Raw genomic sequence first — 14,931 nt, forward strand, 5'->3', positions numbered from 1 at the left:
ATGAAGAATTTTGAAAAAAATTGGGTAAATACCCAAAAAATTTTTTTTTTGTAATTTTTGATATCGGAATGGTTTTCAATGTATTTTTGCCCGCTGAACACGATTCCGGGTTCCAAAATTGCTTTAAACGTGGGTATTATGAAAAAAGTGGGGGAAGAACCAAAAAAAAAAAAAAATTTGTATTTTATTTTTTATATCCGAGCGCTTATCTATGTATTTTTGCCCACTGAATATGATCCCGGGTACCGAAATTGCCCAGCAGTTCACAATTTTGAAGAAAGTGGGGTAAATACCCAAATAAACGTGTTTTTGAGGGTTTGCAAATTTTTTTTTATATTAACTTGACGTCCTAGAAACGAATTTTGGATCAAATTAAATTAAACGAATCTTAAATTGAAGACTGAAGTGAACACTTTAAGTACCAGATTGCAAAGGACCAAAAAAAATTGAGACTTTTGAAAAAAGTGGGGGTAAACACCCTCAAAAAATTTTTTTTCGTAATTTTCGATATCGGAGTGGTTTTCAATGTATTTTTGTCCGCTGAACACGATTTTGGATTCCAAAATTGCTCCGTACGTCAGTATTTTGAAAAAAGTGGGGGTAAACAACCAAAAAAATTTTTGTTTTTCGTAATCTTTGATATCGGAGTGATTTTCAATGTATTTTTGTCCGCTGAACACGATTCCGAGTTCCAAAATTGCTCCGGATGTCAGCATTTTGAAAAAAGTGGGGTAAACAGCCCAAAAAAATTTTGTTTGTTGTAATTTTTGATATTAGACTGGTTTTCAATGTATTTTTGTCCGCTGAACACGATTCTGGGTACCAAAATTGCTCCGGACGTCAGCATTTTGAAAAAAAGTGGGGGTAAAAACCAAAAAAAATTTTTTTTTTTAACTTTTGATATCGTAGTGCTTTTCTATGTATTTCTACCCACTGAATACGATCCAGTGTACCGAAATTGCCTAGCAAATCACTATTTTGCAAAACTTGGGGTAATGACTCAACTAAACGTATTTTTTAAGGTTCTTACCTCACTATTCTCAAAATTCTGACCTGTTTGTTAAATTTTACAACCCGCGATTTTTTTCCAGCGAACAAGAATACATTTAAAATTGCCCCAACATCAAAAATAAAAAAAATGCATTTAGGCCTGTGTTATATTTTAAAATAATAACACAGGCCTGAATACATTAAATTACTTGTGGCAAAATTCAGAATTTTTTTTTTGAATTCAAAAAAGAATTTTCATATATATTGATAAGAATTTTGAGGTGAATTTTGAATTTTGAAGTACATGGGCATACCGGAGTAGAATTATGAGTATAATGTACATATATGTTATGTGTGTATTATTGTTTATATAGAAGAGGCGTGATGACATTGTCTCGACAAAGAAAACGATTGCGAGGATATCGCGAGCTGTCTGAATGGTACGTGAGTTCCAGAAACACACTATTTCTTGCCGATTCCACGTAACGATCGACAGTCTCGTGCAAACTTGAATTGACTCTCTTATGTGTCCCTTGTCCGGCATGCCCCTGCTTCCTGTCCGTGAATTCCTCAAGATTTTTCTCAGCCGACGTAAAAATACCGTTAATAATGCAAAAAAAATATAAGTCAAGTGCGCTAGTAGGATGTAAGGGAAGCGACTTTTTACGTGTATGTATATATAAATATACATGTATAGGTATACAAGAATAAATATATATATATATATATTCAGGTGAATCACGATCTCCAGGGGGAATCGTACGATATTGCACGCAATATATTTTGGAATATATCTTCAAACCGAAACTAAAATTAAAATCCCTCTCGCAAAAGTGGTTCTTTAAAAAAAATTGAAAAAAAAATAAAAAAAAAATTTTCAAGAAACAAGAAAGGTAATTTATTATTAACCCTAGACTTCATAACTTTCTAATTTCTTGGGGTTATATTGGTACCCTAGTTAGGGGGGTAATATGTAACTTTTTTTATTTATTTTTGCCTATTTTTTCAAGTTTTTCAATTTTTAAAATACACCTTTTTTTAAGGTAACAAAAATAATTGTAATAGCTGGACACCATGTTTATTACCCCAATTTAGGGAATGTATGGTTTAAGACAGCTATGTTTGGGAGTTTAGGGTTAAAAACATTTAAAATTTAAAAACATATTTAAAGTTAAAATATTTTTATATACTTGAGAAAAAATCTTACCTTTGGGGATTGAACCTTGGATCGAACCTCAGAAAATAAAATGACTGCCCGCGTGTAGTTTCACTCTTAAGGCCACTTCGAGATCAGTCCTACACATAAAATATAATTTTCCACTTGTTAAATTTAAGAATACTTTTTAGCAAAATAAAGAAAATGACAATGTATGTGACAATCAAACTTTAAAATTTAATTATAAAGCTAAAAACGAACGCCATGACGATAAATTAAAATAAAAGACTGCAGTCTTATTTTTTTTTCTTTTTTTTAAATGATTTTTTTAAAGAAAACTTAACTATAGATTAAATTTTAAAGTTTGATGTTAAATACTGTTAAAATATCACTAGAATTAATTGAAATGTTATAATTTCTGTTAGTATTTGTAAAATAGACCGAATTATAATTTTCTTTTTCAAATATTGCCGCCATTATTCTAGAGGCGCTGCTGTTGCTTATCACTAGAAGTTTGGCGCGAATTTTAAAAAAAGAAATCAGAAAAAGCAAAAAAATGACAAATTTTCCATATTTTACAATTTAAATAATTCAAATATTAGTTTTTTTTGTCAAATGACAATTATTATTATTGACAAAATTCGAAATTAAAAAAAAATAATTCAAATGTTAGTTTTTCAGTCTTTTTTGGCAAACTAAGAAATTAAAAAAAAGAGGGTTGAAGACGTCTAGAGGGTTCAAATTTCATACACGTTTCTACATATTTGCTTTTTCAGTTTTTTCTCTTCTATTTTTTCTCATTAACATAAAAGTACGATTATAAATGAAAAATATTAAAATTATTCTCTTCAAAATCTCTCTAGAAGAAAAATAATGACTGTTAATATAATATTGATTTCTTAATCAAGAAGAACTTCTTCATTAACATTGATCACTATACATATACTAATAAAAAAAAAAAAAAAAAAATACTAATCAAAACACATAAATAATTACTCGTTTAATTAAAAACAGGATATTTATATTATATGAAGAAGAAAAAAAATGAGGATACCACTTCAGCATTCACTTTTCTCTTATAGTTATAATGTTATAAACCATGCGTATATATTGATTAGTCACTTCCCTCGTATTGAATTAAAATCAAAAAGAACAAGAAAGCAACAAAATATACTTTTTACGTTTTTAAAAAAAAGTTTGTAAAAATTTAACACACAAGAAAGTGCACTGCAAAAAGAAATATCTTCAAAGTGACTACAAAGTTAGTTAAAAATTCAAATTAAATTTACCTTAAAATTTAATTAAATTTATTATTTGAATTTTCCCGGAATTATTGACGAAACAATTGTCAATCAAATTACTATTATTAATATTATTATTATTTTATTATTATTTTATTATTATTTATTATTATATTTATTATTAATAACATTATTATTATATTTATTATTAATATCATTATTATTAATATTATTATTAATATTATTATTTATATTATTATTAATATTGCTATTAATTAAATTTACTTATATTTTCAAATATTGGCGCCATTATTCTAGAGGCGCTGCTGTTGCTTAACACTAATAATCTGGCGCGAATTTTGAAAAAAAGAAATCAGAAAAAAGCAACAAACTTAAAATAATCTTATATTAAGATGATTCTGACCTAAACAACTTAATTATAAGATGTTTTAAATAACTTTGTAGCCACTTTTAAAATACTTAATTTTTTGCAGTGTATTGAAAGAAAAAGGTTCTTGTAATAAAATAATTTTTTTTTTAGTTTGTAATTTTTAATGGAATATAGCAATTTACAGAATACATAGAGTAGATTTTACAAAGTCTGTTCAGACACATATCAGAAAATACAGATACTTATTTTTTATCTTCAATTCTCTCTCTCTCTCTCTCTCTCTCTTTCTTTACTGCAATATATATCTCTCTCTGTTTTCACAAAAAACAATAATTATTGATGAAAAATATTAGCGTTATTATAAACTTTGCGAACAAGGTAACATATCATAATATTGTCAAAATATATCTTTAACATTTCTTGGTTCCATTTATGCTCATAGTGTGTGTATATACATTATACAAATATAGTGATATGATGATCATAATAAAATTTAAAAAAAAAATTTATTTTAAATTTGTTATAATAAAAAAAAAATATTTAAAAAAAAATCTACTGTAACTCGATGAATGTATAATTTCTTTTTAAAATATACGATCTAATCCCAAAGCACAAATTTTTTTTTATTTTTGCTTTTTGAAATTAATTTTTTAATAATTAATAATAATTTATGAGAGAGCCGTTTTCTCGTTTGCACATGACATCCTATTATTTAGACATATCCTAAAATTAAAAAAAAAGTAGTTAAAAAAAAAACTAAAAATATTTATTAAATTCAATTGCAATTAACGAAAACTTCCACTGGAAAATAAATATCGAAATGCACTTTCTGGAATGTTGGCAAATTAATAAATAAAACTGTTTAATAATTAATCATTACAATACTTATGACTAATTAATTAATTAATTAAAAAAATTAATTAATAATTAATTAATAAAAAAAATTAATTAATAATTAATTAATAAAAAGTAGATAATAAAATAAAAATTGAATAATAAAAATTAAGTAATAGAAATTAAATAATAAAAATTAATTAGTAAAAGTTAAACAATAAAAATTAATAAGTAAAAGTTAAACAATAAAAATTAATTAATTAATAATATTATCATACAAATTAATATAATTGATATTCATTTATTTACTTTACTTATTATTTAAATTATTCAATTATTCAATTATTTAATTATTAATAAACTATTAATTAATTCATAACGTCAGTAGTTATAAAATAAACAATAAAAATTAATTAATTAATAATATTATCATACAAATTAATATAATTGATATTCATTTATTTACTTTACTTATTATTTAAATTATTCAATTATTCAATTATTTAATTATTAATAAACTATTAATTAATTCATAACGTCAGTAGTTATAAAATATTTTTTACATTTTACTGAATGCAGTAATTTTTTGTGCGAGATCGGATCAAAAATTGGTCTCTATTTTCGGGACAGAATAATTGCACAGAAATAAAAATTAATACACTGAGAAAAATATTTTTAATCCCATATTTCAATATTATTAATTATTATACTATCATAAAATGTCCTACGTGAGGAAAAGTGAAATAAATTATTCACTCAAATCAAAAAAATTTGATTACAGTAAAACCTGTTGGAATGCAACTCAAAAAAAAATTTTTTGTTTTCAAAAATAAACAAGAATTAGGTATTTTCATTTAGTTCCAGAATATTGTAAAAAATAAAATTCAATTATAAAACAATTCTTGTTTACAATAATAAAATTTTGAAAAACGAGTTGCATTCCGACAGGTTTTACTGTAAGTGCAAAATTATTTTGAGAAAATAAACTATTTTCTCAGTGTTGAATAAAATTTTAATTTAATAATTAATTTAAATAAATTTAATATTAAAATAATAAAAATCTAGGCGGCGTTTTGTTATAGTCTTGAAAAATAATAATTGACATACGTAGAAAAAAAGCATCATCATCTTTCATTTTTTGTCAAAATCGGAAAAGAATGAAAATGATAAATATTAAAAATTTTAAATACTTTTTTACTACTTTGCAGTCACACTGGCTTTTTACCTTCCTGAGATTAATTATAATAAGAAAATAATAATATTGTTAAAATATTTAATAACTAATACCACAAATAGGCTCGGCACATTCGTCTACTTTTGTACAGTTATTTATTTCCTCCTTTTGTATATTATAAGTTTTCAAATATAAACGGAAATTCTTCTGTTGTTTCTTTTTTTTCAAAGTAGAATTTTTAAAAATTGTAAAATAAATTATTTGCCTTTCGTAAACTTGACATTTTTTTCCTATTTTATTTCTAATACACATTTTTCTTTCTTTTAATAAAATTTCTGTCTCATTATTAAAAATAGATAATAAACAATTCACAACCACTTTTATCATAATTAGAATATATAATCAATTCAACAGAGAAAAAACAAAATTTTTTTCTTGGCTCAAAAACTTCTCATTTTTTCATTTTGTGCTAGTTGACTGAAATTAATTTGAAAATATAGATGAAAATTTTTAAGTTTTGTATTCTTTTGAAATTTTGCATTTTTTTTCAATTTTTCATTTTTTTAATATTTTTTTCAAATTGAAATTGAAATTCGTATAACGCTGTTATTTTGATTATATGTCGTTCACATTGAACTTAAAATAAAAAATGAGATATTTACATTGCTTGGGCACAAAAGACTTTAAAAATTAATAAATAAATAATGAAATTCAAAATTCAGTCTTCCCGTTGAGTCCATATTTTCATGACTAGCGTCCACCTTTTTCAAAATTAAGTAACATTTAAAGATGAATTATTGCGATAAATATAAAGTACACTGAGCCTTGATTGTAAAAAATTGGTTTTTGAGCCAATATTATGCCATTGATTAAAAAATACTTTTTTTGGAAAATAAAACAATTGACGAGAAAAATATTTGAAATTATGAAAGAATCAAACTTTGAAATTTAATTAGTTAAAAATGCAAGTCAGTCTCTTATTTTTAATTTTTTTTTTCAATACTTTTTCAGTTTCATATGAAATAAAAAATTGAAAAAAAACTGAAGAATTATAAATTGGTAAGTTTGATATGTTATTTATCATCTTACAAAATTTTATCGAAAAGACTGAAATTTTTCAGTTTCTTTATAGAAAAAGATAATTTTCAATAAAGAAAACTTAAACACTAGATTAAGAAAACTTAACTTTAGGTTAAATTTCAAAGTTTGACAGTCAAAGTTCTTTTTTTTCATTTTACAGGACGAATAAAATTTTTTCGAATCTTAATACTTGTCCAAAAAGTTTTTCACATTTTCAAATCCAAAATAACCTGAGAATTATTCTTAAAATTTTTAAGAATATTATTTTCTAAAAAAAAAAAAAAAAAAAAAAAAAAAAAAATTATTTTCTTACTATTTTTAGAGTCACTCAACTATAAAGAGACAATAATTTTTTTTAGAAATTCGTAGCGTCATTTTAAGAAAGTATTCAAAAAAAGTTATTAAAAAGTTATTAAAAAATAATTAAAATTTGACAAAATCTTTTTAAAATAATTGAAATTTGATGAAATCTTTTTAAAACAATTGAATTTTGCTGTAAAATCGTTAACAAATAATTGAAATTTTATAAAATCTTTTTAAAACAATTGAATTTTTGTAAAATCGTTGAATAACAATTGAATTTTGTTAAAATCTTTTTAAAACAAATGAATTTTGTGGCAAAATCTTTTAAAAATAATTAAAATTTGTCAAAATTTTTTAAAAATTATATAAATGTAATAAAAACTTTTTAAAACAATTTAAATTTGGTAAAATTGTTATATAAACCATTGAATTTTTAGGTAAAATTGTTGAAAACTAATTTAAATTCGACAAAATCTTTTAAAAACAATTGAATTTTGGTAAAATCTTTATAAAAAAATTTGATTTTGTGGCAAAATATTTTAAAATAATTGAAATTTGATAAAATCTTTTAAAACAATTGAATTTTAGTAAAATCGTTGAAAAACCATTAAATTTTGACAAAATCTTTTAAAAATAATTGAAATTTGATAAAATCTTTTTAAAACAATTTAAATGTGATAAAATTATTTTAAAACAATTGAATTTTACAGTAAAATCGTTGAAAAATAATTAAAATTTGATAAATTATTTTTAAAACAATTGAGTTTTTAAGGTAAAATTGTTAAAATATTATTTAAATTCCACAATATCATTTAAAAATAATTGAAATTTGTCAAAATCTTTTAAAAATTATATAAATTTAATAAACACTTTTTAAAACAATTTAAATTTGGTAAAATTGTTTAAAAACAATTAAATTTTAAGGTAAAATTGTTGAAAACTAATTTAAATTCGACAAAATCTTTTAAAAACAATTGAATTTTGGTAAAATCTTTTTAAAACAATTGAATTTTGGTAAAATATTTTAAAATAATTGAAATTTGATAAATTCTTTTTAAAACAATTGAATTTTTGTAAAATCATTGAAAAACCATTGAATTTTGATAAAATATTTTTAAAATAATTGAATTTTGAGGTAAAATTGCGTTGAAATATAATTGAAATTTGACAAAATCTTTTTAAAATAATTGAAATTTTTAGAAAATCTTTTTAGAACAATTGAATTTTTGGAAAATCGTTGAATAAGAATTGAATTTTGCCAAAATCATTTTAAAACAATTGAATTTTGCGGTAAAATTGTTGAAAAATAATTAAAACTTGTCAAAATCATTTAAAAATTATTGAATTTTGAGTTAAAATTGTTGAAAAATAATTGAAATTCGACAAAATCGTTAAAAAATCATTAAAAATTTGATAAATTATTTTTAAAACAATTGAATTTTGTGGCAAAATCTTTTAAAAACAATTGAAATTTTGTCAAAATCTTTTAAAAATTATTGAAATTTGATAAAATTATTTTAAAACAATTGAATTTTGGTAAAATCGTTGAAAAATAATGGAAATTTGACAAAATCTTTTTAAAACAATTGAATTTTGCTGTAAAATCGTTGAAAAATTATAGAAATTTGACAAAATCTTTTAGAATTAGTTAATTAATTAATTTCTTAATTAGTTTTTTACTGGGGAAGAAATGCACTTTTAGATGGCGCTACGAACAGTTCGATAAAAAAATTTTCTCCCCATGTTACATGACCTTAAAAATATTTTTTTGCACTTTTAGTTTAGTGCATTTTAAAAATCTGACGTTTTGGGTTGAATTTAAGGTCAGATTCAGATTCAGAATGTTAAAAACTTTCCGGAGAAGTTTTATACAGTTTTTTTTTGGTTCAAAAATTCGTCAAAATTTCTTCAATCTGTATTTAAGGCCATGCAGGAGAAAACTCTTCCCAAAAAAGTGGTTTTCCTTGTATTTTTCCTTTAATAAATAAAATAAACTGATCTGATGCAATTTGTAAGAAAGTTTAAAATACAAGAAACAAGAGTCGAAATCTGCAAAAGTTTCAACCACTTTTTCTCCCACATGCCCTTAAGAATTAATCCTTAAAATGACTGTCAAGGTCGAATCAGTTCCTTAGTAGCTGAAAAAGTCCAGTTGACTTTGACATTCCTTTAAGAGGTTTATTAAACCTCTGCTGTCGCCAACGATCCTTATGGTCAGAAATGGTCAGATTGGGCACCTTGGACTATTGTCCAAGGTGTCCAATCTGAGCATTTCTGACCATTTCTGACAATTCTGACAATTCTGATTTAGATCCAATTTCAAAAGTCTGAAAAATATTTCAACATCAGCAGAGGCCTAAAATCAAAAACATCACTTTGATCCAATTTTCTAGCATCAATTTGTTGATTAAGAAAAAAAAAATTCTCGGAGAATTTATTCTTCCTTTATATAATCAGGCAACTTTCCCATAGTTGATGCTTCTTTATCGGGAATATTTCTATAACCTTGCGTTTTCCATGAATAAAAAGGTGGTCCAGCACTGAAGCAATATTTATCGTTAAGTGGTTCACCACCTTTCACATAGTACATTAAATAAAAATTACACATTTCATCTTTATTCGTACTGCCAATGTACGTGACACGATCACGATTACTGATCATCGTGCATCTTGCAGCCAATGTAAAATTCTGATAGATTGGATTTTTATTATGTATCGGATAGAACATTTGTGCTCTCTGTGGATCCATTTTACCCAATTCAATCCATTCATTTGTTCTTGGTTCAATGGCATAGCCAGAGACCAAATGGCCCAATGAATGTGTATGCACACGATAGGCGAATGGATAAATTGTTTTATTCTCATCCAAGGAGCATGCCACTTCCATTAATTCAGTTGATCTTGCTCTAATACTGCCACCGGTTCCAAGTAAATAGACACCGGCTTGATTTGACATTGGTTTCAATGTATAGTGAAGAAATACACCCGAATCGTCGGTACTGCCATCCAAAAAATGATCGACATGTGCGTAGTGTACTTGAAGGACGAGGTATTGAATTTTTGTTTGGCCACCAACTTTGAAGCCCACGTCTTTTGGTAGATTTAAACGTAAAGCATTCTTTGCCCAGGCGTAGATGATCTGTTAGTGAAAAATAGTTGTATTAGTCTTTAATATCAGTTTAGTTTTTAATTTTAATTTTTAATTTTAGTTTTTGATTTTAGTTTTGATTTTAGTTTATGATTTTAGTTTTTGATTTTAGTTTTTGATTTTAGTTTATGATTTTAGTTTTTGATTTTAGTTTTTGATTTTAGTTTATGATTTTAGTTTTTGATTTTAGTTTTTAATATTTCTTGATCCTTTGAGTGCCATAGGCAGAACGTCTCAACCAACATGGCAAGAAATGTTTTAATTTTTAAGTAAAATTAGTAATGTTCAAAATAAATGAACCGTTTTTTTTTCTTTTAATGTATTTTTAATTATAAATATAAAATTAGCAATGTTCGCACCTGTGAGCCACCACTACAAGCAGCAGCTAGAGGAAGACCATTGTCTGTTGATCCTCTCGTCATTTCTCCACAATTCCAAATTGATTTCGAACTACCTGGCTTAGTGCAACCATAAATGAGCATATGGTGTGCCGTTTGCATTGTTGCATTCGGTTCAAAGCCAATGATATAATAATCTTTTGAACTGTCCACCCTTACCGGTGTACATAAATACAGTTCTGGCTGTAAAATAAATATTTATAAAATTAATTTCAAACTCATTCCAAAAATTACGTGCTTCGAAGAAAGGTATCTAGACTAAAAAGCCGAAAATTTTAGGTTATGCTTGTAACTTTCGGAACACGAACACAACCTTCAATTACCTTCTTAGGTACGTTAGGTACCTTTCTTCAGAGCGCGTCACATAATATAAATATTTATTAATTATTATTAATTTTCAATTATTTTATTATTTATAAACATATTTATAAAGGATCGTTCATAAACTACTTTACGCTAAGCTAATTATTATTTATTATTTATTATTATTATTATTATTATTATTATTATTATTATTATTATTATTATTACTATTATTATTATTAATATATAATATATAATAACGTGCAAAATAGCGTGACGTAGTTTATGAACAACCCCATAATTTATAAATAAATTTATCATTAATAATTAATAAAATTATTAATAATAAAAAATAAAGAAAGTGTATTTGATGTTAAGTACTCTCTAAATCAAAATAAGTAAAATTAAAAAATTTTTAAATTTAAACTAATCCACAGCGTAAGTATAATTATCACAGCGTAAACACGCTAACTATGACGTTAGCGTCAATTAACCTCTGTTCGATAAACAAAATCACGAAAACGCTAATCAACAGCGTGTAGACGCTAATTTCAACTAGCGTCATATACTTATCCTTATTTTCAAATTTAGAGAAGATGTTTATTTTTTAACATCAAATACATTAAATTTTTTTTTTTTAATTAAAAAAAAATCGAAAATAATTAAATAAGGCGCAAAATAAAAAATAAAGTAATTCATCTGAGTAAATATCAGTTATATAATAATTTCATGTTAATTTTAATTTTTTGATTACATATCAATATTTTCCTCTTGATTTTTTTTTAATAAAGAATAACTTTTATGAATGAAGATAAAACGGGAATCACAAAACAATAATATATACTGGGTGTCCAATCGGCACAAAAACGAATCATTTTTAATATTCATTATTAAGTTTCTTTTTCCTATTTTGGAAAATTAAATTATTATATTTATTATAATTATTATATTTAACAATTAATTCTGTTATTCTTATTATTAGTACAATGTACGAATGGACACAGCCCGTATATTTGATTAAATAAATAAATAAATAAATAAAATATTCTAAAATTTTTAATATTAAATCGTTTTCGAACTTTATGGACACCCCGTATATAAAACCAGTTATTAAAAACAGAAGTGACAAAAAATATGAAACTAATCTTCTGTTATGACCACTTCTTTCGTTTATGATAATAATAATTTAAAGTGTAATATTTATTTATTTATAATATGATATAATGTTAATATAATAAATATTATATTTATATTTAAAAATATTAATATTAATATTTTTAAAATATTTTTAATATAATATAATATAATATAATATAATATAATATAATATAATATAATATAATATAATATAATATAATATAATATAATATAATATAATATAATATAATATAATATAATATAATATAATATAAATATAGTAAAATAAATAAAAACTAATAACCAAATCTTTTAAAACAATTGAATTTTGAGGTAAATTGTTGAAAAATAATTGAAATGTAACAAAATCTTTTTAAAACAATTGAAATGTGATAATATCATTTTAAAACAATTGAATTTTGCAGTAAAATTGTTGAAAAATAATTGAAATTCGTCAAAATCTTTTAAAAATTATTGAATTTTGCGGTAAAATCGTTAAAAAATAATTGAAATTCGACCAAATCTTTTAAAAAAAATAATTGAAATTTGATAAAATCTTTTAAAACAATTGAATTTTGCGGTAAAATTGTTGAAAAATAATTGAAATTCGACAAAATCTTTTAAAAATAATTGAAATTTGATAAAATATTTTTAAAACAATTGAATTTTGTGGCAAAATCTGTTAAAAATAATTGAAATTTTTTAAAGTCTTTTAAAAATTATTGAAATTTGATAAAATTATTTTAAAACAATTAAATTTTGGTAAAATCGTTGAAAAATAATGGAAATTTGACAAAATGAACCAACCAAAATTATGAAAATAAATTAAATAATAAAAACAAACTATAAATTATAATTTAATGTTTACAATAATTTTTATTTTCATCCTAAAATTCATCCTAAAATCAAAATTTTAACTTGCAAAAGAAATAAAAGTTCTTTTTTGTGTGCATTTTATTTGAATATTTAGATAATAGAAAATTATTTTTTTATTTTCCAACAACAAAAGGAAAGGAAAAAATGAAAAGAACTTTATGTATATTCTTTACACACCGGATGAGATAAAAAAAAAAGTTGGCAACAATTTAAGTTAACTACTTTTCAAATTGCACCATAAAAACCATTTTTTTGACAGTAAAAACTATATTTTATTCTTTGACAAGGTGAAATATGTTTAAAAATATAGTAAAAAATGATAATTAACAAAAAAAATAGAAAACAAATAGAAAACAAATAGAAAATTTATCAGTACTAACATATGTAAAGTGCGATTATAGTTTAATGAAGATAATAATTGTTACTATTATTATTCAAATAAAAAACTAATAAATTTTTTAAAAACAACTAAAAATATATTAATTTAAAATTAATATTAATATTAATATCAATATTAATATTAATATTAATAATATTAATAATATTAATATTAATTTTTTTTTTATTTTTTTTTATTAATATTAATATTTATTTATTTATTTATTATTAACATTGATATTGATACTAATAATAATTTAAAATTAAAAACTTCAAGAGCATAGTAAAAATTACATTGTAAAAAATACATCTTACTTTCAGTCCATTTTTTACTAAAACCGTTTATAAGAAGAATGTTTATAACCATTTTTTTAATAAATGTAAAAAAATATATGATTTTAAGTACAATTTAGTTTTAAGATACAAAAATAGTTACAAACAAAAACGTAATGAATAATATACCAGACGTATCAAGAAAATCCATTGTTTTGTACTATATTTATAAATTATATTATATTATAAATTATAATATAAATGCACTTATAATTATCCCACAGTGAAATGTAATTTCAAAATCTATAGAGTATTCTTTTTAATAAAGAATAAAATAAAATTAAAAATACTTAACAAAAACACAAACATGTAAAAAAAACATAAAGTGATATTTAAACAGATGTACAAATATATAAACAATATTAAAAATTAACATTTAAAAAAAAAATACTTACCACCTTCGGACTGACGTTTGGCATAAGTAATGGATAACTTGCAACATGATTTGAATTTTCATTAATTTGAATCTTACACTGTCCAATATGTGAGAAGATTGTTAAGATTAAAAACGACGATATTTTATATATTACATTCATTTTTGTTTTCTTTTGTTAGGAATTCTTCCTTTCTCTAAATTTTTATTATCAAAGGTATAAAGAATAAGAAATCATTTGAATTCACCTGCGACTTACAATTTTCGACATATACAAACACAACATTCAAAATGGAACTGAGTTTATATCCCAAAAAAAAGGGAAGTCAAATGACGTAAATGACGTTGATTCGTTATCGATTCTTCTTAAGGCTGCGACAAAACAAAATGTAGACTCGCGACAGTTGTACACCACGCGATAAATTCCTGAACTATTTTCGATATTTTCTTTCGGAATTTTTGTATTTTTTTTTTTTGTTTTAATAATTTGTTACCATAGTGTAATATAATAGGAAAGAAATTGAGTTGAAGAAACTATTTACCAAACTATTGTATCGTTAGTTGATAAGGCAGACATTTGAAAAAAATAATCAATCCTTTCACTTTCATAAACAGGAAGGTTGTAAAACTACTGGTTTGTGTCTGGTTTATTTACTCTGGAATTATTATTGTTAGCCGCAAGTAAATATTCACTAGATTCACTGTTAGAAATTATCGTAAATTACTCACTTGAATCAGATAAAAATTAGTAAATAACTCATTGTCAGTTATGTAAAATAACTGATTCAGTAGATTTTTTTAACGGATTCAATCAGT

At 23.2% G+C, this 14,931-nt stretch overlaps 1 protein-coding gene and 1 long non-coding RNA gene across 2 annotated transcripts in view; both read right to left on the minus strand.

Annotated features, from left to right (window-relative positions):
• The window catches only part of LOC122498610, a 117,213-nt gene that overhangs the window by 65,751 nt on the left and 36,531 nt on the right, over nucleotides 1-14,931 (minus strand). The window contains exon 3 of the long non-coding RNA XR_006301246.1: nucleotides 2,198-2,286. This is a non-coding gene — a long non-coding RNA (uncharacterized LOC122498610). The remainder of the gene's footprint in view (nucleotides 1-2,197; nucleotides 2,287-14,931) is intronic.
• LOC122498609 (peptidylglycine alpha-hydroxylating monooxygenase) lies at nucleotides 8,734-14,465 on the minus strand. The gene is made up of 3 exons (XM_043606420.1): nucleotides 14,138-14,465; nucleotides 10,677-10,898; nucleotides 8,734-10,308 (listed from the first exon to the last, which is right to left on the minus strand). The coding sequence occupies exons 1-3, from the start codon at nucleotides 14,276-14,278 to the stop codon at nucleotides 9,604-9,606; spliced, it is 1,068 nt and encodes a 355-aa protein (XP_043462355.1). The 5' UTR covers nucleotides 14,279-14,465; the 3' UTR covers nucleotides 8,734-9,603.

Source organism: Leptopilina heterotoma, unplaced genomic scaffold (assembly GCF_015476425.1).
Source record: "Leptopilina heterotoma isolate Lh14 unplaced genomic scaffold, ASM1547642v1 Lhet_152, whole genome shotgun sequence".
NCBI lineage: Eukaryota > Metazoa > Arthropoda > Insecta > Hymenoptera > Figitidae > Leptopilina > Leptopilina heterotoma.